The 25183-nt window shown below is 36.7% G+C and overlaps 1 protein-coding gene across 2 annotated transcripts; it reads left to right on the top strand.

Moving 5' to 3' along the window:
- Positions 1 to 200: 200 nt before the first annotated feature.
- Positions 201 to 23437, top strand: LOC105382683 (ras-specific guanine nucleotide-releasing factor RalGPS1). Of its 2 annotated transcripts, none has more exons than XM_048632608.1 (13): positions 201 to 338; positions 1110 to 1203; positions 2798 to 2904; positions 4401 to 4677; positions 5401 to 5564; positions 7943 to 8085; positions 10125 to 10335; positions 10671 to 10880; positions 17411 to 17464; positions 19947 to 20084; positions 21284 to 21448; positions 21750 to 21887; positions 22460 to 23436. In XM_048632608.1, exons 2-13 carry the CDS (start codon positions 1153 to 1155, stop codon positions 22560 to 22562), a joined length of 1761 nt encoding a protein of 586 aa, XP_048488565.1. In that variant the 5' UTR covers positions 201 to 338; positions 1110 to 1152; the 3' UTR covers positions 22563 to 23436. The 2 variants fall into 2 exon arrangements, with proteins under 2 accessions (XP_048488565.1, XP_048488566.1); XM_048632609.1 differs by lacking the exon at positions 201 to 338 and adding an exon at positions 385 to 508 and having other exon boundaries at positions 22460 to 23437.
- The last annotated feature ends 1746 nt before the right edge of the window (positions 23438 to 25183 follow it).

Genomic DNA, 25183 nt, shown 5'->3' with positions numbered 1-25183 from the left:
TATATTATCAAGATACCTACAACCTACTACCTACCTACCTGTAGTTATGCAGGTTTCCTCACAATGTTTTCCTTTACCATAAGAGCGAGCATTGTAGTGTAGGTGTCACTAATCAATCTATAAATCAAACTCTAACTCCTTATTCCACGGTCGAAAGTTTCTCAATGGCAACACTAAAAAAAGTAATAATTTTGAGTTGGGGTTGCCATGTTAGTGAATTCTGAAAGCTGAAATATTTTTTCTATTTTGTTAAATTTATAAAATTATTATTTAGTTATTTGGTTTTTTTGTACACAAAATGAAGTGAGCAATTTTTTAGTGGGACCTTTAAATATTTGGTAAGTTCATAGGATGGTCGTGATGTAATTCTTGTTTAAATCTACATAATAACTATGTCGCCGTACGCCTTCGGAGAGGCGTTGAAGAAAAACATTTTATTTAATTATTGTCTGTTAGATCTATTGAAGGCTCTTTGATAAAACTACAAACCAAAGCACTTAGTAAACCGGTAATGTGATCAGGTTCCATACATAATCGCTTCAAACGCAATAAGTACCTAAATTTTGCTTTTTAAACTGATAAATATTTATTGAATTTTTGCATAAATAGTCACTTTCAGCCCTTTATTTTGAGTGTTCCCGGTGCTTAATTTAAACTGCAGAATCTTGGTTTTTATATAGACGCGGTGATATATTCATAATAATCTTAAAAACTGATTTAAAATTATTCTGATACATCAACTATTCTACCAATTTTCATGTAGTTCAGACCATTTAATAAGATACATTTATGAAACTGATAATCACTGTAGAAGAGCAGCAGCACTGCAGTCCCCTCACCACATTCTTTGATATTCTATGACTGTGAATATCTGATTAATTTGGTAACAATATGGTGATGGATTCTTAAAACTTCATTATGTTATACCCATTTTATCTGATAATGTACCTTTCTTTTTACATTAAGTTGTTCTTAAATATGAACTAGCCATTTGCAATGCTTAAGAGGGTTTCATTTATAATAAAAGTAGCATCTTCAAATCTGGATCTAAAAACCATACTTAAAAACTGGTGAGTGAGATTTCACATTAAAATGTGTTTTTCATACAGCAGGCACATTAAGCAGGACAGAAGATAATGCTCCTGAGCCAAGATGCCGAGGGATATTGTCGGCGACAGTCTAGCTGTCCTCCGTATTGTTGAGGTTAGTTATTAATTTATTATCCAAGTTGGTCACTTGTGATTCTTGCTTTTACTGATTAAGTTATCTGAGCCTCGATTCTGGTGTCTTTTTAGATAATTAACTTTCATAATGATTTCTTATGGTAGATGCAGAATACATGATCAAAGGATTTTATAGCCTTATAAAATTTATCTAAATCTGAAATCATGTGGCTAAATTCACAGTAGATAAAATATGTGTAGGCAGTTGGCCTATGGATATATTCAACACTTAATTACTTATTGGCTTTTGTTTGTGATATCTTGCTTAGCTTATTGTGCATGTGCATGTAGGAAAGAAATATAGTTTTTTAAATCTTAACCCTCGAAATTATCTTGGAAAACAGTGGAATTAGATCCTAGAACTCTAGGTCTAGATAGGTCTTCCCTTTTCCTGTGGTTAGATGCATCACATAATAAAATTGTGTTTGTAATTCATAGTCTTGGTCAGTAGTTGGTCAGTTAGGTCAACAAACACAAATGTGTGCTATGAAAGCAATGTTTTTTACTATAAGTGTAGTAGGTTTTAACAGCATTATTGTGGTTATGTGTTCAATTATAAATGTCATAATCCAGCAATGATATCATTGTCATCACAAATACCTCCTGTCTGAATAAAGGAGTGGGCTGATTCTGTTTTAACAAGAAACCTGACTGATCTAATATATGGACTTGTGTATTGCAATAATTGAATTTTTTTTTATTCAACCTAAAATGTACAGTGTCATAAATTGCGTTAGTATAAATTCAGTAGCATAGAAATATCCAACCATGTACGGTCAGCTTCATAAGGAGCTACACTTTTGTTCCTTGTCAAACTAAGGAACAGTCTCAACAAATTAATAGGTGAGGGGTTGTGAGTGTTAAAAGCTATTTTTGTTACTTATGAAGTTGACTGTACAATGTGTACAAGTGTACGGTCTGCTGCATAAGTAGCTATACACACACTTCTGTACCTTGTCAAACTGACGAACCGCCAATGTTTCAATGAATTGATAGTGTGTTAAGATGAAGGTACCTACAAGATCAAGTCGAACTGGTTTTCAACTACACGTACCTAAAGCTAACACTAACTATAGGCAAAATAGTTTCTTTGTACGGGTGAGTAGACAGTTCAATGCTATGGCAAATGAGATTGACTTTTTTAACTGTAGTTTATTATCGTTGAAAAGAAATTTGGCATCGGAGTACTTTGGTTCCCAGACAAACGATTAGCTTTAGTATTCTTTATTAAAATAACAATATAAGTTCTTATTCTCACTGTTAGCGTAATTTAATTCTTGTAATTGTTAATTGCGTAGTTTTACGAAATGTGTAAATTAGACTTACCATAACTGTTTTTCTTTTTGTAATAATTTACTACCATATGCGAAAACTATTAAATGGCTCTTAGATGCATCATATAAATGTAAACTAGTTTAAGATAGCTGTAAGTTTTCCGAATACGATAAAATAAAATAAAAAAATAGGCGGTTTCAGATTGACAAGGTACCAAAGTGTATAGCTACTTATGCAGCTGACCGTACACATTTGTATAACCTGAAGTGAACATCACCCTACAACTATGTTCCCCACAGCATGAAGACGAGGAGACGTGGTCTCTAGAAGAGAAGCCGTGCTGCGACCGACACCAGCGGGAGCGCGCGGGAGGCCAGCATGACTGCACCTGCTACTACAACTACGCGTATGTACTACACTATGTATAACATTCAACAAGATGGAAATCAGTAGGATAGGTTGCTAACCTCTGCCAGGACTCTAGAAGTCGGCACTTGATGAAAAATATAGCATTCAAGTATATTTGCTATTAGACTAGCTTTTCAAGCGAGGTTCAAAAGGTGGGAATATTTCTGTGGGAATTCCGGGATGAAAAGTAGCCTATATGCAGGGTATAATAAGAATTGGTCGTGGAAAGAGTAACAACTCCATACGTCCGTAGCTACTTAAAATATTAATTTGATCTTCCACATTTGAATACAATAGCTTAAGAAGGGTTGAAATTTTAAGAGTATGCCCGTATGAGAATAGAACATGATCCGAATCCATTGATTGGCTGTCTATGAGGGCAGGATCACGTAATAATAAGGATGGATATGTATAATTTTCTGTTTATCATTGCCATTGATTAAGGGCGTCTTTCACAACAAAGTTAAATAAAATTAAATCTATGACCTCTTGCTCTGACATTATACTGTCAGAGCAAGAGACAAACTATTTAATTTTATTTAACTTCGTTGTGCAAGACACCCTTAATGTATAAATAATCATCAAGTTAATACCAGACAATATAACTTTATTGAACGTAGAAAATACAATAAAAATGTAACAGACTAAAACATTATACAATAGGTAGGCGGTATTATATGCCTATGTTATGTCGTTATGTATAGTATTGTATAGGCCTCCAGTCTTAAAATAGACCATACCTACAACTGTAGCATTGTTGATGAAAAAAGTCAATATCCATGACCTATTGCTCTTGTAATGGCGGCAAGTATAGTGCGATCTATTGCCGCGATCCGTGATTTCATTCTTGAGCCATATACTCATAATCGTTAGGTATGTAACCCACATCAGCTCTTCCTAGATAATTTGTGTGACCAGCGGACACTATAAACACATTACAGGACCTAAGTCCAACAGGAACAGAAAATCATGGCAGCTTATCATAGTGTAATACCTAAACTTATTGGTAATTTTCAGTCAGCCATTCTATAAATTTACCTGTTTACCTGGTCAATTTATCAAATCCCTACTTATTAAATAGGCTATCTTCATCCCCGCCGGCGAAGAGAGAAGTAAATCGATTTAGGTGTTTCTGTTTCGCAACCGTCGAACCTCGCGAAACAAAACTTGAAGACGTAAAAGTACAACTTTTGGTTCTGCCCGTTTCCAATAGTTTAGACTGGAATCCGTCGGTTCATTTGCTCTCCCGACGTCTCCCGATCAAGACGAATCTGAACTAAAAACGGACAGGACACCTCGTTAGAAAAGAAAGGTTCTACAAACAAAACAATCAGCTCATTAACACTAACAAGCGAACTGATAACAATAACAAAGGAGATTTATTAAGCTTTCAGTCAAAACAAGAATGGGGAATAATTTTTTGTAATTACTTTCCTCGGCTCAGTTTTATTTTCTCTCCCTCCTACACTCATTAACGTGTTAACCCTTTGACAGTCTCAACGAGGGTGCGAGCACCCGGCCGAAAGATCCAGTCTATCAATACAAGACGCAGAGCCTGCCGGCAGCGGCCTCCATGAGCCAAACGTGGGACGAGGTGATCTGCTCGGCGATGCGAGTGTCTCCAGAGGACATAGCCAACCAGCTCACACTGCTGGACCTGGAGTGCTTCAGGGGCATCAAGGCGCAAGAGTTGACTACGTGCGCGTGGAATAAGCTGAACAAGTTGACGGTGGCTCCTAATGTGGTGGCGTTTACGAAACGGTTTAATAGGGTGAGTTTATTTTATTTTATTTTATAATTGTCGAGTCGCTAACAGCCATTCATTACACAGTAAAGTATGAGTATGAGTTTATGTTTGTTGTTTTTTGTGTGGCCGTCGTGGTTAAAGTTTATGAAATAGTCAAAGTACCTAATACTTCAAAATCAAGAGTCTTTTGCTAGACATAATTTTATTTCTGTTCTAAGCCTAATATTAACCTGATAATTAGGTATAACATTACTTAATTTTCTAAAGTTTGTACACGAAGCCCTAAAATCATTTCAATCGTCTACAACTTCCACTGTTCAATTTAAATTGTTACGAATAAGTAACAATTAACATTGAACAGTTCAAGTTTGACCTGATAGGTCTTCTTCTAGCAGTTTCTTATTGTTGTTGGATTGCTTACGTAGTTCTGCGTCGGTATTGCTTTACACTTCAGAGTTTTCAGGCGTATTCTATGGAACAATTTAATAAAGTATTATTAGTTAAAATAAACGAAAATTTTTGATTCAATTTGCATGTGTAAGCAAACTCTTTAGCTAGATTAGCAAGTATAGTAAAGGTTCTGTCACCGTAGTCAAATAATTTGCCAGTCATGTCTATCCGTTCCTCAGCCACTTGCCCAAGCAGATAGACCGAAACACACACCAAACTTACCAAACCCAGTCACCATTAACCAAAAACAAAAGACAACACAGATACAATCAATAAATTTTCTTCATCATTTCATAGGTAAGCTTCTGGACAGTGCAAGAGATCCTGAACGGGCAGTCTATGAAGGCTCGGGCTGAAACCCTTGCTCACTTCATCAAGGTGGGCAAGAAGTTGCTCGACCTCAACAATCTGCACTCGCTCTTCGCCGTGGTGTCGGCGCTGCAGAGTGCCAGCATTTATAGGTGAGTTTTACTGCCTTTGGTGTGGAAACTTACTGCGCTACCATAAAAAACTTTAAACACTATTTAACAAGTGTTTAAAACTAAATTTGACAGATTTTGTACGCGTTTGACAGCACTAAACACCCGTTAAATACTGCTTATTTTTTTGTGGTAAAGCCCTTTGATTCTAGATGTATCCCTAAGTACATAAACGGCTCACGTGGGTACAAATGTACAGCGAAATCCGAGTGGCTACGTCTGACGTCTGACTATCCTTTCGGGGATACCAGTTGTGAGTGGTGCCAGATATGTACTGTGCTTGTAATGTGGATGTGAAAGATTAAATTAAATTTGCGATTTTAAATAGAGTAGCTGGCAAGGAAACGCATCCCAATGCACACAAAATACTCACCCGTACAAATAGATAGAGAGAGAGAGATAGATAGAGCAATGTCAAAGACCGATAAGATTGGTCTATCTTTTTCAATATGTTTTTTTCATAGCTCGACGGTTATGGTCAATAAAGATAACAGAAATAGGGGAGTACACTGGTTTATCTATCAACTATCAATCACATCACATTAATGTGGCATATGTATTCCCGTGTAAAATACAATGCTATTAATGTATAAATACGATAATTTTATGAATGATTTATTTCACAGTCAATTAGTAAATGAAAGCAAAACAAAAAGAGCGGAAGTGCCCCTGAACCAGTTTTTGCTCATTGACGGTAGATAACAACAATAGTGGTGCGGACCATTCTAGTAAATCCATACTGTCGTTTTTACAGATGTTGTCTCGCTTCCTCTATGTGCTTTCCTGGTGCCAAAAAGAGACAAAATACGACATACAGCGTTTGTGATTTGCATTCTGTACTTTAGCGAGGAGTATTGAGTTATCATATCGGAAATGAGTAGTGCTTGTTGAATGGATTCGTGATTCATGTGGTCATAGTAATTTGTGGGACCGAAAAGTTTGTTGTTGAATAAATCAAGATAAAGTAAGCATTTTATTAAAAGTTTAAAAAATATTTAGGCAACTGTTCATGATTCAACATAATCATCATGGGAATCGAGAGATGCCATTATTTCAATAATAATGATACCATAAACCAGTGTTGGTTTGGTTAGTAATAAAAATATTTAGGCAACTGTTCATGATTCAACATAATCATCATGTTGAATCTGTGCTGTTCAATCCCTCAACTCCTTCGTACCTCAAAGAGCGTTTTATTTTTAAAAACCAACCAGACGACAGACCAATGAGATCCTCACAAATGCGTCTATTGAATTTCCCATCGCATACTACTGAGTTCTACAGCAACTCATTTACTGTTACTGCTATAAGACTGTGGAATGCATTACCACTAAATATCCGTTTTGCCAAGACAATTATAGCATTCAAAAATCAGGTAAAAGAACATTATCTTTCCTCAATCTTGCAATAGTACCTAAGTATATATAATATAAATCTAGATAACTATTTCCTCTGCCTTTTTGTATATCTTGTATGTATGTATTTAAGTATTTATTATAAAAATTGTGAATGTTTACTACTATATTTGTACACCTTCCCACCTTATTCTTTAAGTCATTCCTCCACCCAAAGGTTGCCTGGAAGAGATCGCTTTTAGCGATAAGGCCGCCTATTGCTTTAACTCCACTGTATAAATTGTTATTTGTGTTATTTTTAGTCAATAAAGTAGTATTCTATTCTATTCTATTCTATCATGGGAATCGAGAGATGCCATTATTTCAATAATAATGATACCATAAACCAAACCAATACCACATACTTATGAGTCTTATGACCGAATGGTTACACCATAGTAGCGGTGTGTAATTGACTCCATGCCTACTAAAGACTACTCGTAATCATAACTATAACTGTATGTACATACTATGCTACATAAGCAATGGAAGCTTGCTTTATACATGAGATATTCGAGACTTTTAAAGTCCGATCCGATAACGCTTACTTTGCAAAAAATATGGCAGGCTTATTTTCTTTAAAAGGTTCAATTTACAATCAATATTTTATGCCCTTATAAACAGTTTTTGGTGTTGCCCTTGTTTCTGTTGTAGAATGTGTTCTACGAATCATCACACTATTATTTAATTTTCATATCATAACTAATAACTAATATTATAAATGCGAAAGTAACTGTGTCTGTCTGTTTGTTACTCTTTCACGCCAAAACTACTGAACGGATTTGAATGAAATTTGGTACACATACGGTATAGACCCTGGGAAAGAACATAGGCTACTTTCTATCCCGGAATTCCCACGGGAAAACTTTTTAAGGCGAAGCAAAGCTCGCGGGTTCAGCTAGTATGCTATATGTGCCGGCATTTTTCATAAGACAGATACTTTATAGTGGACCATTCTATTTCCAGATTGACGAAGACCTGGGCGCTGTTGTCTAAGAAAGACAAGCAGCAGTTCGACCGGCTGGCCGAGTTGTTCGGGGAAAAGGACAACTGGACCGCGCTACGGGACTACCTGCGGAGCATCTCGCTGCCATGCATACCTTATCTCGGTAAGTTTTATAAAAGTTCCTAGCTTGAGGTGCCCATAGACCTAGTATATACTTACGCTAGTATTTACTAACCCCCAAATTCATAGAGCTTTTTGATACTTTACAATAGGTTTAAAATTGACGTTGTAATATACGAATTTCAACTTTTTGACTGACGTAAAGAGTCGAAACTATTGTGTTTCGAAGTCGATTTAAACCTTGTTTTAAATTTATAATACGGTCTATGAATTTGAGGGTAAGTCTATGGAGGTGCCACGACATGGCCATGTCAAAAGTTTTGCGTCGCGCTCACTCACATCGCGCGGCCTTGAGAGCGAGCACGACGGAAAGCTTTTGTCACGTCTTGCAGAGCGCGTCTTACGACCCGTGAATAATGACCAATTGGGTCACCCCCTTTCAGCTTAATTTTTTAACATCCTGTATATGCGCTTTATTGCAAACCTGTAACTATAACTTACATATGTACGTCCGGCGCACCATGGGCAGTCAGCGACTGACAACTAATCGGACTGGGTGACTTTTCGCCACGGTGGCATACCCTAACTACCAACTACTGCCAAACAACTCTTCTACAAAACATTTCATCGCTATACATCGAAATGCAAATGTAAAAAACTCGTCCTTTTCAGCAAAATAAGAGATTCTATAACATGCATTGTGACGCATAGGGAAACACGCTTCACACGCGAAAGGTCGCGGGTTCAACTCCAGATAATGATTGTGATGATGATATTCAATACACACGGGTCAACCCGAGACCTTCCTTTTATAGTCTTGATTTACATGATCCTACACGTTCCAAGTATAGTTCGACGCGACGGCAAACGATAATAATGACAAAGGCACTCACGAGCAATGAAAAAGTTCCAGTGACTTAGCAATAAATTACTTAGGCCCGGGTCTCCTATTACGCGCCGTAGGTCGCGTCCAGCGTCACGCCGTAGGCCGCGTCACGATGCTCACTATAGAAATGTACTGATGCGGTCTCCCTCACACGCCGACGTTGGCGCGTAGACGTAGTGAGCATCGTGATGTGGCCTACGGCGTGACGCTGGACGCGACCTACGGCGAAAAATAGGAGACCCGGGCCTTACCCGGGCCTAACAACTATATAAAAACGTTAATATTCTGAATTCTATATTTTTAAAAGTTGGGGCCGTTTGTTTGATATTTTGTGGGTGGAATTTTGTCATTTCTCGTGACTGTAGCTTTACATGACTACAGTTAGCTGTAGATTTGTAAATAATTTACGTTTTTGTTGGGGAGAAGCCAATGCGTGTCTGACTTTACCCATTACGAAACGATTTTCAAGTCTATTATTTATCTACTATCTAGTGTGTTTGTACTATTTTGCTTGCGTTCAGTTACTATTGGAAACAATGTAGGTTATCTATTTTGAACTCCAATACATATACAATGAATAATGCATTTGAAATGTTAGTTGTTGTAGTCTTTTTGTTGTTATTGTTATTGTAAAACGTAGGTAGTCTTCAAACAATGATGGAAATGATTGTAGGTAAAGATATACATGTGCGCATTTGGAATCTAGAATTACGTATTATGCCTATGGTTTTGCGCACGCCATTGCTGCCTCTTCCAAGGAGCGCCACAACTATCTGTCCTTTTCCTCCGTTATCCAGCCCAGGCTGGAGCACGAACAGACGAACGTTTGGCTTTTCGTGGTCTCCACTGCGGAACGAGATCATGTCTACCTTCTGTTGATTCTTAGGCAGATCCTCTACACTACAGGATATAGATTCAGATACATTCGTTCACGCTTCTTTCTAATAATGATTATGAAGCAATTTAAACGTAAATATAAATAAAGTATGCAGGTCGGCATATATATCACAATCCAAAGAGGTACTCCTCATATTTCTCTTTTCATTAACGCCAAAACACTTTGTTCTCATCAACACGATTTTATAGAGCGTGAGAAGTCTACTTCTCCGTTTATTCCCTACTGGACATGCCGCTACATGTGTACAATTCCTTACCTTAATCCGTTATACTAATTAGTCTTAACCCTACACTTCCAGGCATATTCCTGACGGACCTAGTCTACATCGACATAGCGCATCCGGCGGGGTCTCCGCATCGGGTGGCCAAGATGGCGGTAGTTCTGAAGGCTCTCGAGAGGTACCAGACATCGGAGTACGACATCGCGCCGATACCCACCGTGGCCAACTACCTCAACAGCGTCCGGTATATAGAGGAGCTGCAGAAGTTTCTGGAGGACGATCAGTATAAGTGAGTGAAGGGTTGATTTCATTTTCTGTTAATAAAGCGTCATTATCAGATCGCAATGGATAACTGCTGTCCAAAGGCGTCTCTTAAAGGGCGCTACAGTCAGTCCAAGTGCTTCTTCATCCAGATAATAGCTGCTAGCAGCCTAGTAAGATATTACTACTAAAATATTTAATTTGTTTAAGTGTTTCACATTTCGCTCTTTGGGTGGATGTGCATAATCCCAACTCTCCACAACAAGGGGTTCTCTCTTTAAAAATGGCAATGTCTGTAACCATTAAATATCGCCCCATATGTAAATTGGAAACCCTAACACCACTTTTTATCCTCTTTCCCAGATTATCACTAAAACTGGAGCCCCCGTCGCCTGTAAGCAGCTGTATAGGCTCTAAAGAGTCCGTCAAAGAGATAGCCCCTCAAGGCAGCTCAACCCCTTACTCCCTGTCACCCTCACACAGGCAAGGATCAGGGTCCCTAAGAATCCACGGGACCTATAACCAGTCTAAGTTCGTGCTGACGCATAGGAAATGCCGCTCTTTGGGATCCAAGTACGTATTTTTTCTGTGTACTAGGCAAAAAGGTTAGGTTTTTTGAGTGCGTTTTGGAGCTGTCAGTTTGAGCTCAATGGGGCTGATTATGTAGTTTTGATAGTTAAATATGCTGTTGATTACAACCGGAATTATGTTTATGATGATAGCGTTCATTCAAATGGGGTTTGAAAGCTTTGAATAAAAAAATGACTTCAAAAACAGTCCTATTGCGATTTTCATATTGACGGCTCTAAATGTGCTTTTAGTAAAACAAAACTGCATCATACATAAATGTTGTTCCTAGTCTGTGGCATTCATTTAAATAGTTCGCGTGGTAATTCATGTCCCACCATGACTTCTGTAGCACATAATACAGAGGTTCTATTTTGTTGTTTACAGCAAAATATTATTAGCTAATTGGTCTACTGTTTAATTAGTTTTAGACGAAGGCTAATTACGAGTAAACGTCTGAAAGAACGATTACGATACGATAAGAACAGTAGGTACTTTACCTTTTCTCGCATACAAAGTGGCGCCTGTAGTGGAAAAGAGCATCAAATTATTGAGGTGACAGAAGAATACATAAACTATTTTCAAGCACTTACGTAAATTACTAAAACCGTACTAAACGTAGAATACCTTATAGAAGCCGTACCTACATGTAGGATCTATAATAATTTCTGAACGTAGTGTAATAGAATTATTGTCTATGATCTATGATGTTAACTTTTTTATATAGCTCTCTTGAATATTGGCGTTTAGCAAGAAATATTGTTCTGTCGATTCATGGGTTTTTAATAAATTAAATAACGTTTATTTAAGTGCACCTGCGGTTTTATTTTCATCCCACAACTTTTGGGGGCTCGTCCGGGATGGAAATAAGCCAAAGGTGCTGAAGATGTTGTAAATAAGGTGTAAATAGGGTAGCGTGTTGGTGGCGATTCCCACACAGCAAAGATGGCGGCGTACTAGAAGGAACATTATTGTGAAAATTCGGTGAAAATTATAAATTAATGAAGGTGAAATTAAGGTGGACATAAAAGCATAGAAGGTGATATATTTGAATACGGTGAAAGGTGTATACGTAATGGCTGATAAAGATGACACGATGCCGGCGGCGGGACAACCTTTGTTGCACAACATCGAGGCAACAATACCGCGGTTCTCGGGAGCGGACCCGACGTACACGGCGGCAAGGTGGGTGGAGGAGATAAACGACAATGCGGAGGTGTTCGCCTGGTCACCTTCACAGAAGCTGTTGATGGCGCGAAGGGCACTGACTGGGGTGGCAGGTCTGTGGCTCCGCTCTGAAAAAACATTTAAAACCTTCGAAGAACTGCAGAAGGCCCTGCTAAAGGAGTTCCCCGATGAAGTGAACACGAAGGATATTCACGAGCTGATGACCAATCGAAAGAAAAAACGGGACGAAAGCTGCTATGAGTACATGTTAATTATGAAGGAGCTGGGGAAGCGGGGTAAATTCCCGGACTACGTGGCGATACAATACATAGTAGATGGCATCGTCGACTTTGAGACGAACAAAGTCATGCTGTACGGAGTATCTACCTACTCTGTACTCAAGGAGAGGTTGCAGATCTACGAAACGATGAAGAAGAACTCCGCCAAGAATAACCATCCGGCGGCGACAACTATGGCAAAAAGGACAGGTGCAGCGGTAGCGGCGAGAAACACTCCCACACCACCTCAAAGGAGATGTTTCCAGTGTGGAGACGTGAACCATTTCGCCAGCGATTGCAAAAACGGGGTGAAATGCTACAAGTGCAATCAGTTCGGCCATATTGCTCCGCATTGTCATGCAACTTCAAATACAACATCAATGGCAGAGCATCGAGGCCGTGAGGTTGGTACGAGCGGAACACAGCCACGACGGTCGATGTGCGTGACAGCGACGACGGCGGCGGCGGCGGCGGCGCACGATAATACAGATGGTGGTCAAGTTGGCAGCACTGCAACAGTCTGTGGATGTTTTGACACTTCTGACGTGAGTAGTGATGACAGTTGTCAAACCCCTATGAGTTGTCAAACTTTTGTAAACAAACTTCGAAAACAAAACATGTCGGTAAAGTTTATTCAGATTGGTGATAAAAAGTTAGAATGTTTGGTAGATTCCGGTAGCGATTTAAATTTAATAACTGAAGATGTGTTTCCGATGATGACGGTGAATAATTATGTAAAAGAAAAGGTTGAGATGTCTGGCCTAGGTTGTTCCAAAGTTTCGTCTTTAGGCAAGTTTAACTCTGTACTAGAAATAGACGGAAATTGTTATGAGTTACTGTTTTATATTGTTCCTAAAGATGCAATGCCTTATAAAATGATTTTAGGTCAACCTTTCTTGGACAAAACAATGGTTATTTTTGATAAAGGGTCAGTGAATATTATACCTCAGGGTGAGTACCAATTCCTACAATGTTTGGTTTCAGATGAATCAAATGTAACACCAATAGCTTATGTACCAGATCCTGAAATAAGACTGAAAACTGAACAACTAGTGAATAATTACAAGCCTGTACAAACAAAAGAAGCCCCAATTGAGATGCGAATAATTTTAAAAGATGATATCCCAGTTGCCCAGCGGCCAAGGCGACTGTCATTTAAAGAGCAAGAGGATGTTGATAACCAAATAGGTGAGTGGTTGGATAAGGGCATAATAAAGCCAAGTTTCTCGGAGTATGCTAGTCCTCTGGTCTTAGTAAAAAGGAAGAATGGTAAACTAAGAGTTTGTGTGGATTATCGTCGTGTCAATGATAAGATGGTGAAAGATGAATTTCCATTACCGATTATTGAGGATCATATTGACAAGCTGCAGAAGGCTAAGGTGTACAGCAAGATCGATTTAAAAGATGCGTTCTTCCATTTGAGAATAAAAGATGAGTGTACAAAGTACACAGCCTTTGTGACACATAACGGACAGTACGAGTTCACGAGAGCACCATTTGGATTATCAATATGCCCGAACTATTTCACACGTTTTATCACTATCATTTTCAGGGAGCTGATCAATAAGGGATATGTTATGGTCTTCATCGACGATGTCATTATACCAGCAACTGATTACAAGGAGGCTTTGGAGAGATTGACCGAGGTGTTAAAGGTGGCTGCTGAATATGGTCTGCAGATAAACTGGAACAAGTGTGAGCTACTAACAACTAAAGTAGAATATCTTGGATATGTAATAGAAGACGGAACAATCAGACCATCACCAGACAAGACGGATGCTGTGATGAACTTCCCGAAGCCCAAAACCGTGAAGCAGGTGCAGAGCTACATAGGATTGACATCCTATTTCAGAAAATTTATTGAAGGATATGCTGTTATAGCCAGACCACTGACGGAGCTGTTGAAGAATGATGTGCCATTTCATTTTGGTGAAGAGGAAGAAAAAGCATTTCAAGATCTGAAAAAGAAGTTGTGTGAGTATCCAATTTTGAAGATCTTTAATCCTGCTCTCCAGACAGAATTACATACAGATGCCTCTCAGCAAGCAATATCCGCTATACTCATGCAGAAAGATCCTAATGACAACACCATGCATCCTGTATATTACATGAGTAAGAAGACAACAGATTCTGAAAAGAAGTATACAAGTTATGAGCTGGAGGCCTTAGCAATCATTGAAGGTGTAAAGAAGTTTAGAAAATATCTGTTGGGCATTCCATTCAAGATTGTTACAGATTGCTTAGCATTTGAGATGACACTTAAGAAGAAGGACTTAACTACGAGGGTGGCAAGATGGGTTTTGTTACTGCAAGACTATGATTACACAGTAGAACACAGGTCCGGTTCAAAGATGAGACATGTTGATGCCTTGAGTCGGAACCCATGCATTGCCGTAGTTACGAGTGGTATTCACAACCAAATAAGACTGGCGCAGCAATCAGATGATGGTGTAAAGGCTATAATGGAGGTGGTTCAGACTAAACCTTATGCTGATTACTATGAACATAATGGTTTGCTATACAAAGGTGATAGAGGACAGATAGTCATACCAAAAGGAATGGAAATAGATATAATAAGAAGAACACATGCAATTGGGCATTTCGCTAAGAGGAAAATGTTAGACATGATCGATAAAGACTACTTTATTAAAGATTTGGCACGGAAGATAGATGAGTTTATAGTAACGTGTATCCCATGCATACTAGCATCGAAGAAAGAAGGCAAACAAGAAGGTTACTTAAATAGCATTGAGAAGGCAAGTATACCACTAAGTACGCTACATATTGATCATATAGGACCACTTTCTGAGACGAAGAAGCAATACAACTATATATTGACTGTGGTTGATGCCTTTACCAAGTTTGTATGGTTATTCCCCACCAAAGGAACCACAGCAAAGGAGACGTTAGATAAGATGCTCATCCACCAACAGACATTTGGAAATGCTGACAGAATCATATCAGATAGAGGAGCTGCCTTTACTAGTAATGACTTTGCAGAGTACTGTAATCGTGAGAATATCCAACACATTCAAATAACAACTGGAGTTCCTCGAGGAAACGGGCAAGTGGAAAGGATTCATAGAATTATAGTTTCAGTTTTAACTAAGCTATGCATAGAAGATGAAAAGTTATGGTATAGACATGTAAGCAGTGTGCAAAGGATGATTAACAGTACATATCAGCGAAGTGTGGGCATGAGTCCGTATGAGTTACTCATTGGTACAAAAATGAGACAGAAGGAAGATGTAGAGTTACTTAAATTACTACAAGAAGAAGAACATAAAGAATTTATGGATAGTAGAGATAAGAACCGTGAGATGGCTAAGATTCAGATAATGAAGTTGCAGGAAGAAAATCGACGTAGTTACAACAAGAAAAGGAAAGAGAGTGTCAAGTATGGCGTTGGTGACTTGGTAGCTATCAAACGGACACAGTTTGGGACTAGCATGAAACTGAGAGCAAAGTACCTTGGTCCATACAAAGTTATAAAGGTGAAAGGCAAAGACCGCTATGATGTGCAGAAGGCGGATAGCTCTGCAGAAGGGCCATACAACACATCTACGGCTGCAGACTGCATGAAGCCATGGCCTATGACCTTAGGTTATTAATAGTTAGGTATGATCCTTGTGTGTATTTTATTCACTGAAAGTTCATGTTTTCAGGGGATCTGTTTTTGTTTATGTAATTTTAAAGGCATTGCATCAACCGGGTTTAATTTTATATTTTGTGTTTTGCATAATGTACAGTTTTAGTAAAAAATTGCGTCAGGCAGGAGTTAATTTTATGTTTGTCGTTAAGTAAATTTTGTAAAGATTGCATCAGGAAGGATGTTTTGCGTTATGTTAAATATAGTAGGTATATTGTGTTAAGTTAAATGTAGTACAATGTAAAGGATGTTCTTTATTGATGAAATGTTACCTATTTACATTGTCGTGCTAAGTATTTTTGTTGTTAAGTTTATATTTTGTTAAGTATTAAGTAAAATTTACTGAAAGTTGCAGATTTTATATTTTTATAAAAAGTTTTCAAAATGATGTTTAAAGGTAGAGTACTTTATAAAATTTGTTTTTCATAGTCTGAGGGCAGACTATCTGCAGGATGGCCGAGCTGTAGGATCTATAATAATTTCTGAACGTAGTGTAATAGAATTATTGTCTATGATCTATGATGTTAACTTTTTTATATAGCTCTCTTGAATATTGGCGTTTAGCAAGAAATATTGTTCTGTCGATTCATGGGTTTTTAATAAATTAAATACAAGGATACAATAATAGCTAAACAGTGACATGAATTATTACGCTAACTACAATAATAAAAGATATATGTGTTTAGAATTGACCCTACTATGACGGCAATAGAATAATTAATGTTCTAGTGAATATGTTTGGCTGATGTGTTAGGTATAAGTACTTACTAAGAAACATATTAGTAGTTTCTAACTATAAGAAAATTCAACCAAGCTATATTAAGTTACGTACTCCCGTCTTAAATCTAGCATCGATTTACTTGTCAAAGATTTTTCATTAAGCCAATCGATGTTGGAACAAGACCTCACACAGTCAAATCGTTACCGACAAGTCTCATATAACGAGTGGTTCTATAGTAAAAATATGCATATTCGTATGATCTCATATTACCGGATTAAATGTATTTTAATGTGTCTTTTTATAAGATTCATCCCTCCTATCAAAAGCGCTAAATCTATTTACATCAATAAATAATCTCTAAACTGTTATATGAGATGAGGCAGACATGATAGATTTAAAATAAAAACAACGTATTATTTTGTTTCTACGACTTAAGATAGTCTCCGGTTTTGGCATTTGCATTATAATCCGTTTTATTTCCTAGAAACAAAATAATACTGAGCGCTCGATTGATCAGACAGCGTTGACAAATTGTGAATGTAAAACCTAAAACATAATCATATTCGTTTAGTAATAATGCTAAGCTGAGTGGGTTGCATTAGTCCCTATCGCTATCTCCCTCTCTCATCTGCTAGTCTAGACTCCAGGTCGAGTACTAGGCAACCTGCTCCAGCTACCGTGGCTAACATCACCTTTCTCCCTCTATCATTTCTAAACCTAGGTTTCGTAGTACGAGCTTGCCAAGAAATTTTCACAAGGTCAATTTTGGTGTTGGGTGAGTCTACATTGAGTGTTCTGGGCACTGCCTGGCCGTATGTTGGTAGACTTGTCGCCATAAGTACCGCATGCTTTGTATGGAAGTAGTTGTGACTTTGTCAAAATCAGAAATTACAGTATTTTGCTCTTTGCTATCGTTTGTATGGCGTTAGTTACCCACAGCTGGTGTAGTAACACTTTTTAACCCCAGATGGAAACATTTTGGCGTCATCGGTATGCTCGTAGCATGATATGCAAGACTCGCAAGACAAGACATATAAAAACAAAACACTCGCTTATCTCGTGGCTTAAGGTAAAACTTTTATTATGTCCTGTTGTGCCGTTATTTAAAATTAAAATGTAAACAGAGTTTGATTTTGACAAAGTAACATGATGAGGTCAATACATAAGTATCGTATACATATATTATGTAAAATGCATTGTTGTGTATTTGCTTCGTTGTATTTATGTACCAATGTATTTGAGGCATGACGATAGGTTGGAAACTTAGCAAGATAGAGTAAAATCACCTTATATATAAGTATTTTATAATTATGTATATGTCGTATGGGAAAATAGGAAACCTTACGCAAAACATACACGTATAAATAATGCTATAATAATAAATAATAGTATAATGTAAAGCTAAGGTTCCCTAAACTGGTCAAAATAACCGCATTTGGAATTTTGAAGCTGTGTAACATGGATGGTACGTTATGAATATCGTTGCACTTTACTTTATAACCTAACTAACCGAAACAATTACTAAACACCGCATAAACTTGGAACGGTTGAACTAAATTTGACAATGAAGCATATTTTGATAAATTGATTCAAATAACATAAAAAAATCGCATGGGAATCAGGAAAACAATGCTTGCAGAATGAATGGGAAACTGGAAAGCCCTTGTCATTGGGTGCATATATTAGTAGACATGAATGCTCCCTGATTCGCTGGAACCATTCTATGGTTTGCCAAAGATTTTAATCTCCTTAGGTACACATCATGGTTTCCTTTATAATTTCTTGGTACTGTAAAAACCTTTAGTAGATTACTGAATATTATATAGTGTAGGTGGATACATTCATTTTACCTAACATCACGTATTAAATATATTTTTAGTATTAATCTTAAAGTTTAGTACAGATTGATGAGCTTGTATATTATTATATGTAGGTGGAAATTGAACACAATGCTTAGTACATACTTAATTAAACTTTAGTAGATTTAAGTAGGGTTATCTTTACAAACCAGAATATTTTCATATTATTTGCTTATATTTTTTTTATTTAACTATTATTTGACGCTTCTGCATATAATTTTACAGTAAATAGCATTTCCTGTTTTATTAAATGTATTTAATAATATTAAACTTGCAAACAATTTCGATTCACTATAAACAATTTCCAAGTAGACTATCAAACCATAAACATTTCTAAACATGAACATTAAATGTATTCATGTAAGTATTAATTGCTATGGCCAGCAAACTTCACTTTAAGAACAAAATCTTTAGTTGTTAAACTCAAACATTACTAAAAACTTGAAACACAACATTGTTTTGAGGGGTTTTGTGACATTGGTGAAAAATCGAAGTTTATTACCTATATTTGTTGGCTTTGCATGCAAGCATTTAATTTGGCTTTGTAAATACGAAACGTAATCGATAATTTAATACCAATTGGCATGCTGCATTATCTACAATAAGTAAAGCAAAAATTATAAAAGCTACTATAAAATATGTAATGTAAGTCATAGTCATAGATAGAATTCGTCATTTAAATCTCTTTGTAGGCATTAATAGTATATTTTAGGTTTCCTTCGATTGTATTGTACTAATTAGTAAGTGATGTGTACAAATATTAAACTGGTTTCCATTTCCATGTTACAACCAGTGCTTAGACGAAATAATAGGCTATGTATTAAATCACGCTTAGTTATATATTACATACACCTCGCTCTTTCGAAGAGTAATACAGAATAATGCCTACTACAAATACAGTTGGTAAATTGTCAGAGCCAGACGTATATCTACATAAAGTACCTGACCTTTTACCTTTACTATACCAAAACCCTAGCCACCATCATGTCTAAAGCGACTCAAATTACCTTTTAGTAACTGGGAAATTGAGATGTTCTCTTATTTCTATGTAAACTCCTTACATTTATATGGAGAAACACTTATATGGAGAAATCCTCCAAATAAGTCGTACATATAAAGAAACAATATGAAAATGGCGACCTGACTCGGGCTATCTCGCTCTATTCGTATTCACATCAATACTCCTACTCCCTCTAATGGTACGGTGGCCATTTACCCATTGTTTCCTAATCTGGGCGGCCCAATATACAGTCAAAATATGGGAGTTAGTAGTAAAAATCTTCCAAGAGGTAAGCCACTTTAGAACCTTAATAGCATCGCTATTAGACATGGCGGTACCTGGATGCCTGAAATATTTTTCTTGTAATCTTTTCATATGACAAAGTTCCCTCCTTCCAGTATCTTCGGCAAGAGTCACACAGATGAGAAAATGGATGAGAAGACACCGGCCGGTTCTGTGAATCTTCTTGATGACACTCTGCTGGAGTCACCCACGTCTGTGCCTCATGATAAGATGTCCATATCTTTGCCTCAGAGGTAAGCTCTACTGTAGTGTGTTAAGGGGTTATAAAGGAACTTACCAGACCTTAGAAGTTTATGATAAAGAAAGAAAGTGGATCCTGCATAAAAAGTGGAATGGACAACATTTCAAAAAATTAAAGCTGCTATAAATCGAAAACCATTTCGAGATTTAGGTCTAAAGGCCCCAAAAAAAATGTTTTTGTATTTTTTGGATGTATCATTTTTGAGAAAATCATAAAATAGTAAAAAAGTGCTGATGACGTCATGCATCAGGTGCGATGCATTTTGGTGATCAAAGCCTATGGATTTAAAAACAAAGTAACTGTCACTTTCATTTTTGATTGACGTTGACGTTTTATCGTGACGTTGTTGTTTATTTGGGTAATTTTCATTAATTCTGTTCTGACACTTTCTGACTATTTTTTTTATTTATTATTAAGAGATGACCTCTATATAATATGGCCCAGAGCATGCCACCGCCTACACAGCTGAAAAAATGCTTCTGCTTATTTTTTTACATGATAAGTACCTACTTTCCATCATCAGAAATATCAAGGTCATTTGAAAATGACCCATTTGTTGGTTGGCATGTAAACAAAGTTTAAATGTCACTTGTCAGTGTCATTTATGTTTTTTTTCGAGACTCAGGCAATAGACAAAAATAAAAATTGAGCCTAATATGTGATGTCACTTCCGGTTTTAAAATAATTAACTTTAAAGTTAAAAATAACATGCAAAAATTTATGTATATACAAAATAAAAAAATACGTGTCCACTAATTTTCTATAAACTTTCCGAATAACTAATAAAAATATAGGGTAAAGAAAATGAAATGTTGTCCATTATAATGATCGAAATTGGTTCCATATTTTTTACATATATACAAAAATCTTTCCTCCTTCGCCGCATCGCTTTCAAGCGTTTCCCGTGGGTATTCTGACCTAAAGGTAGTCTATAGAATTCAGGGATAATAATGGTGAAATCTGTTCATTACTGGAGTCTATTCAGTAAAAACAAATATTCAAATGATTCTTCTGCATACTTATATCCCATTCCACGGGGACAGATCCCTTATTACATTCGAATAAGGGTAATGTTTGTTTGTATCAGATGTCTTTCCCCGTGGAATGGGATATAATAAGATGTATATTTCCTACAACAACAATACCCGACCAAACCCAACCCACCATAACCTCACCCATTCTCCTCACCAGCATACTCCTCAAATCAGAAGCATTAGAGTGTGACTTGGAGGGCTGCGTCCGCCGGAAGACCCTCATGAAGGAAGGTCGCAAGCCGTCGCTGTCGTCATGGCAACGGTACTGGCTGCAGATATCCGGGAACGTGCTGACCTTCTTCAGCTCTAAGAGCTTTAAAGGGTACGTATTGTGTAAAGAGAGGGCCAGCATTTTGGCACATTATATAGATGTGAGCAAATAAGCGTAAAAAAATGATGATGGAAAAGGTTCCAAACTCAGCATAATGCTATGGTGTGAATTAGGAGAATGGTGAAATGATTTTTTTAAAAGTAACCCGCAGAAAAAAATCGATACGACTCACGTACGTTTGTTTGCTTATTGAATTGTATTTATAATAGTTCTCTGCTCGTATAAATTTTATTCCTTTCCATATGGTACCCAGTATATAGATTATACCGTATTAATGAAGTCCACATTACAGGTGCAATAGAAGCGATTTCCGGACGGAGCGGTGCAAAATCCTGTCACTAGAAGGCTGGTCCGCTACGTACATGGAGGGCGATTCTTCGGACATGTTCCAACTTGCCAACCACCACACGAGCACGCTGTATAAGTTCAAGTAAGAATTTCATCCTGTTTCTCTGTAGATTTACGTAAAATTGTCAGAAATATTTCACTGTATCGTGTTTTGGGCTGATAGACTGATTGATGAAGTATGTTACCTGCTCCTGTCTTTTTCTTCCTGTCTAAGACTGAATCATACTTACAACTGAATACCACATACATTAATTCACATGTTAAGGCCTATTCAGACACGTGAAATATGTTATTGGTCGGTTGCGAAACTTCTATCTATACAATTAGACTTCGTTTCACTAAAGAACACCTAAATGGATATGTAGATAGCTCATTCTACACCTTTGCATTTATGAACCAATGATGAGAAACCAATCGGAGCTTGAATAGCAACGAGCACCAATGGCGTCTCTCGGTTTTGAATTATTCCACACCCGTCATTAGTCTATTGCGGCTAGGACGCACCGAATCCTGCATTATCATTGGTTAATAAAAAAAGATGGCCGCCAATTTGTTCTTCTTTAATATTGTACAACGAATATGCATTCAAACACACATACACTTTAATCACAGCTATCTATCTAACTCTTTCTTCCATTCTTTGTTATCTTTCAGAACTGGATCTGAAAGCGCGGCGAGACTTTGGGTGTCAAAGATCGATAATGTCAGAAATATGACAGTGAAGCCCTTACCCGTCAACCTCATGTCATTCGAATAGTTACTTTATGTACAGTAGGTTAAGTTCTCATTCCTTATCTGGCCGCTTTACTCTGAAAAAGACATATGAATGTATTATTAGGTCTCGAATGAAAGGTAAACGTCCACCTATCGTACGTATCAATCAAACCAAACGGATTGTCATAAATATCGAGAAACGGCGGCGGCAATGCCGATGAAGTGGACGCACTTGTGTGAATTTCTGTGCGAAGAATACTGAATGCGATGCGTCCGTTGCATACGATGAGGAAAGTTGGACGCTTACCTTAAGGTGATTATGTCTTTCTCATGGTGTATTTATGTTTGTAAATAAGTGAACTTGGCTGCTAGTCTCGAATAGATATTTTGTATGAATCGTACCACATTTGGAGGCGGTCAGATGTGGAACACTTGCCATTGTGTTAATTATAGTCAATGTTACTTTGATCTGTTCCGTAGAGATTCCGTATTTGGATGCATGTTTGCGTAAGGAATTATGAGAAATGAGTTATAATGTAAAGAAGGTATATTAAATTTGCAAAAGTCGTAGAACAAAAGTTGTGCAGGATTGGTGGTACCACTTTTGCAAAACCTTGTTTATTTCATTGATACATTATATTCTAATAATAGAAATTTAAATACTTACCCTAAGGGGTATCCAATGCATCTTCTAAACTTACCTAAACATGAATCCAAATATAATTGTAATCTCTTCTGGTCATCCGCTATTTATCCTCCTATAGAAAACGTATAGATCTATTCACCTATTATTTCAGTCCTGTCCTGTGTATAAACAAATTTGGGCAAAGTTAATAGCTACATAAATTTGAATTCTAATAGGTATATTTGATGTCGATTCAGAAGGCAGAAATTCTAAATTTAGTGCTGTCAAAACCTTAATTTCTTTGTTTAAAATTCGACTCTATGATTGTTTCCGTAAATGTCATTTTATGCTAGCTTGTTTTTAGTTTGACAGCGTTAAAATTATAGAATTTCTGCCTTCAGAATCGACATCATTGGCCTTCTAATTTTACTATTGGTTGAAAATGTAATATTACTGCTAGAAGACTTGTATAAGTAAGTCGATAACATAATGTTATGTTATTATTTTTTTATAAATAGTATGCGTTACCATACAAACGTAATTAATTATTATATTGCATTGCATATCGATATTGTGCGTTTTTTAAACTGGCGTACTAGTTGAGGTCTAAAATATTCCGTTAATTTTCATATTATGTAATGTGGTCTTGTTTTAATTGAAGGTATGATATTATCTTCAATAGCTACATAATTATATGTATTTTTACAAATAAGCTACACTGCACCATATGCTACAATGTAAACGGATTACCTATACAGTAAAATTCCTAGGTACTGGATTTTATGCTAATATTTAACCCCCCCACCCGACCATTTCTATGTTAATAATTAAATTCACAATTTCATGGCTTACCCTTACTGTGATGAAACCTTCTTATCCACCTTTTAATAAGCATTTAAATAACATTTGTGGTCCAGCTGTTTTAAAGTTAAATACAGACACAGCGAGGCGCCTATCACTTACAACACTTCTCTTTTCGGTCGGGGGTGTTAAAAACCATGTTATAAATTAAACGTGATAGAACCTTTTACATAATGGTAATTTTTATCCACGCAACAGTCAATTGAATAGTTCGTAATCCAATCTAGAATAACATTTTTATATAAATTTACCATTTTAACTAATGTACAAAAATTACCTATTTTATACATTAAAAAGCGTAAATTTATTTCAAGCAAGCTTTAAAACGGTGTAAACTTTTATTTCATAAATTATAACAGTAGACTGTTTTAAAAAGACAACGATGGAATTAAAAACATTATTCATATTAACTTCTCTTTACACTGCTTCCTTGGGCCAGAAACGCAACTTGCTGGATTATGATTATATTTTACAACACCCTGTATATAGATTCTGCTTTATGTATTATGATCGATCGGTGTAAATAGAATTACTTTTATATCGCCCGAACAAAGCTTATTAGGTTTTTATTATGTTGGTGCTTCTTAAACTGTAGTTACCTATCGGTTCTTTAGAACTCAAAACAGTTTCAACGAAAAATCTATCTTTGGCCGTCCGAAATAAATAGACTGGTTACTTTTTTTTAATGTAAAAAGATGCTGTTCATTCATATAATGTTGCAAAAGATTTGCAGCTCGCAAAGTTTAATTCCCTGTGTATTATTCAAATGATTATTTAAATTACGTTATTCATTCACGAAACCTCTAGTAGTATAATTATAATTACATTCACGAGCAATGAAAAAGTTCAACTTTCAAAATGCCAAACCCAAATGACCCCAATTTTTAAACACATTTAATTTAAAATTTGAACAAAATATACGAACGTTTTTAGTTGTTAATATTATGATGCGCAGTTCAATTTACTTCAATATTGCAGACGGCGTCATCAAGTTAGTCTTTTCCGTTTAAATAGGAGTAATCTTGTGTTATAGTTACTGGAATTATTTCATTGCTTGCGAGTGTGTTGGCCTGGCGCTCGTACTGATCAAAGTCAATAACAATGTGTGTATGACTGTATGGTATGTGTGTGTAATATCTGCCAACTCCGATTAAAATCCTTTACTATCTAATTAACGC

Source organism: Plutella xylostella, chromosome Z (genome assembly GCF_932276165.1).
Source record: "Plutella xylostella chromosome Z, ilPluXylo3.1, whole genome shotgun sequence".
In the NCBI taxonomy this organism is placed as follows: domain Eukaryota; kingdom Metazoa; phylum Arthropoda; class Insecta; order Lepidoptera; family Plutellidae; genus Plutella; species Plutella xylostella.
The sequence above is the reverse complement of the archived record's forward strand: the minus strand, read 5'-3'. Positions and strand labels throughout refer to the sequence as shown.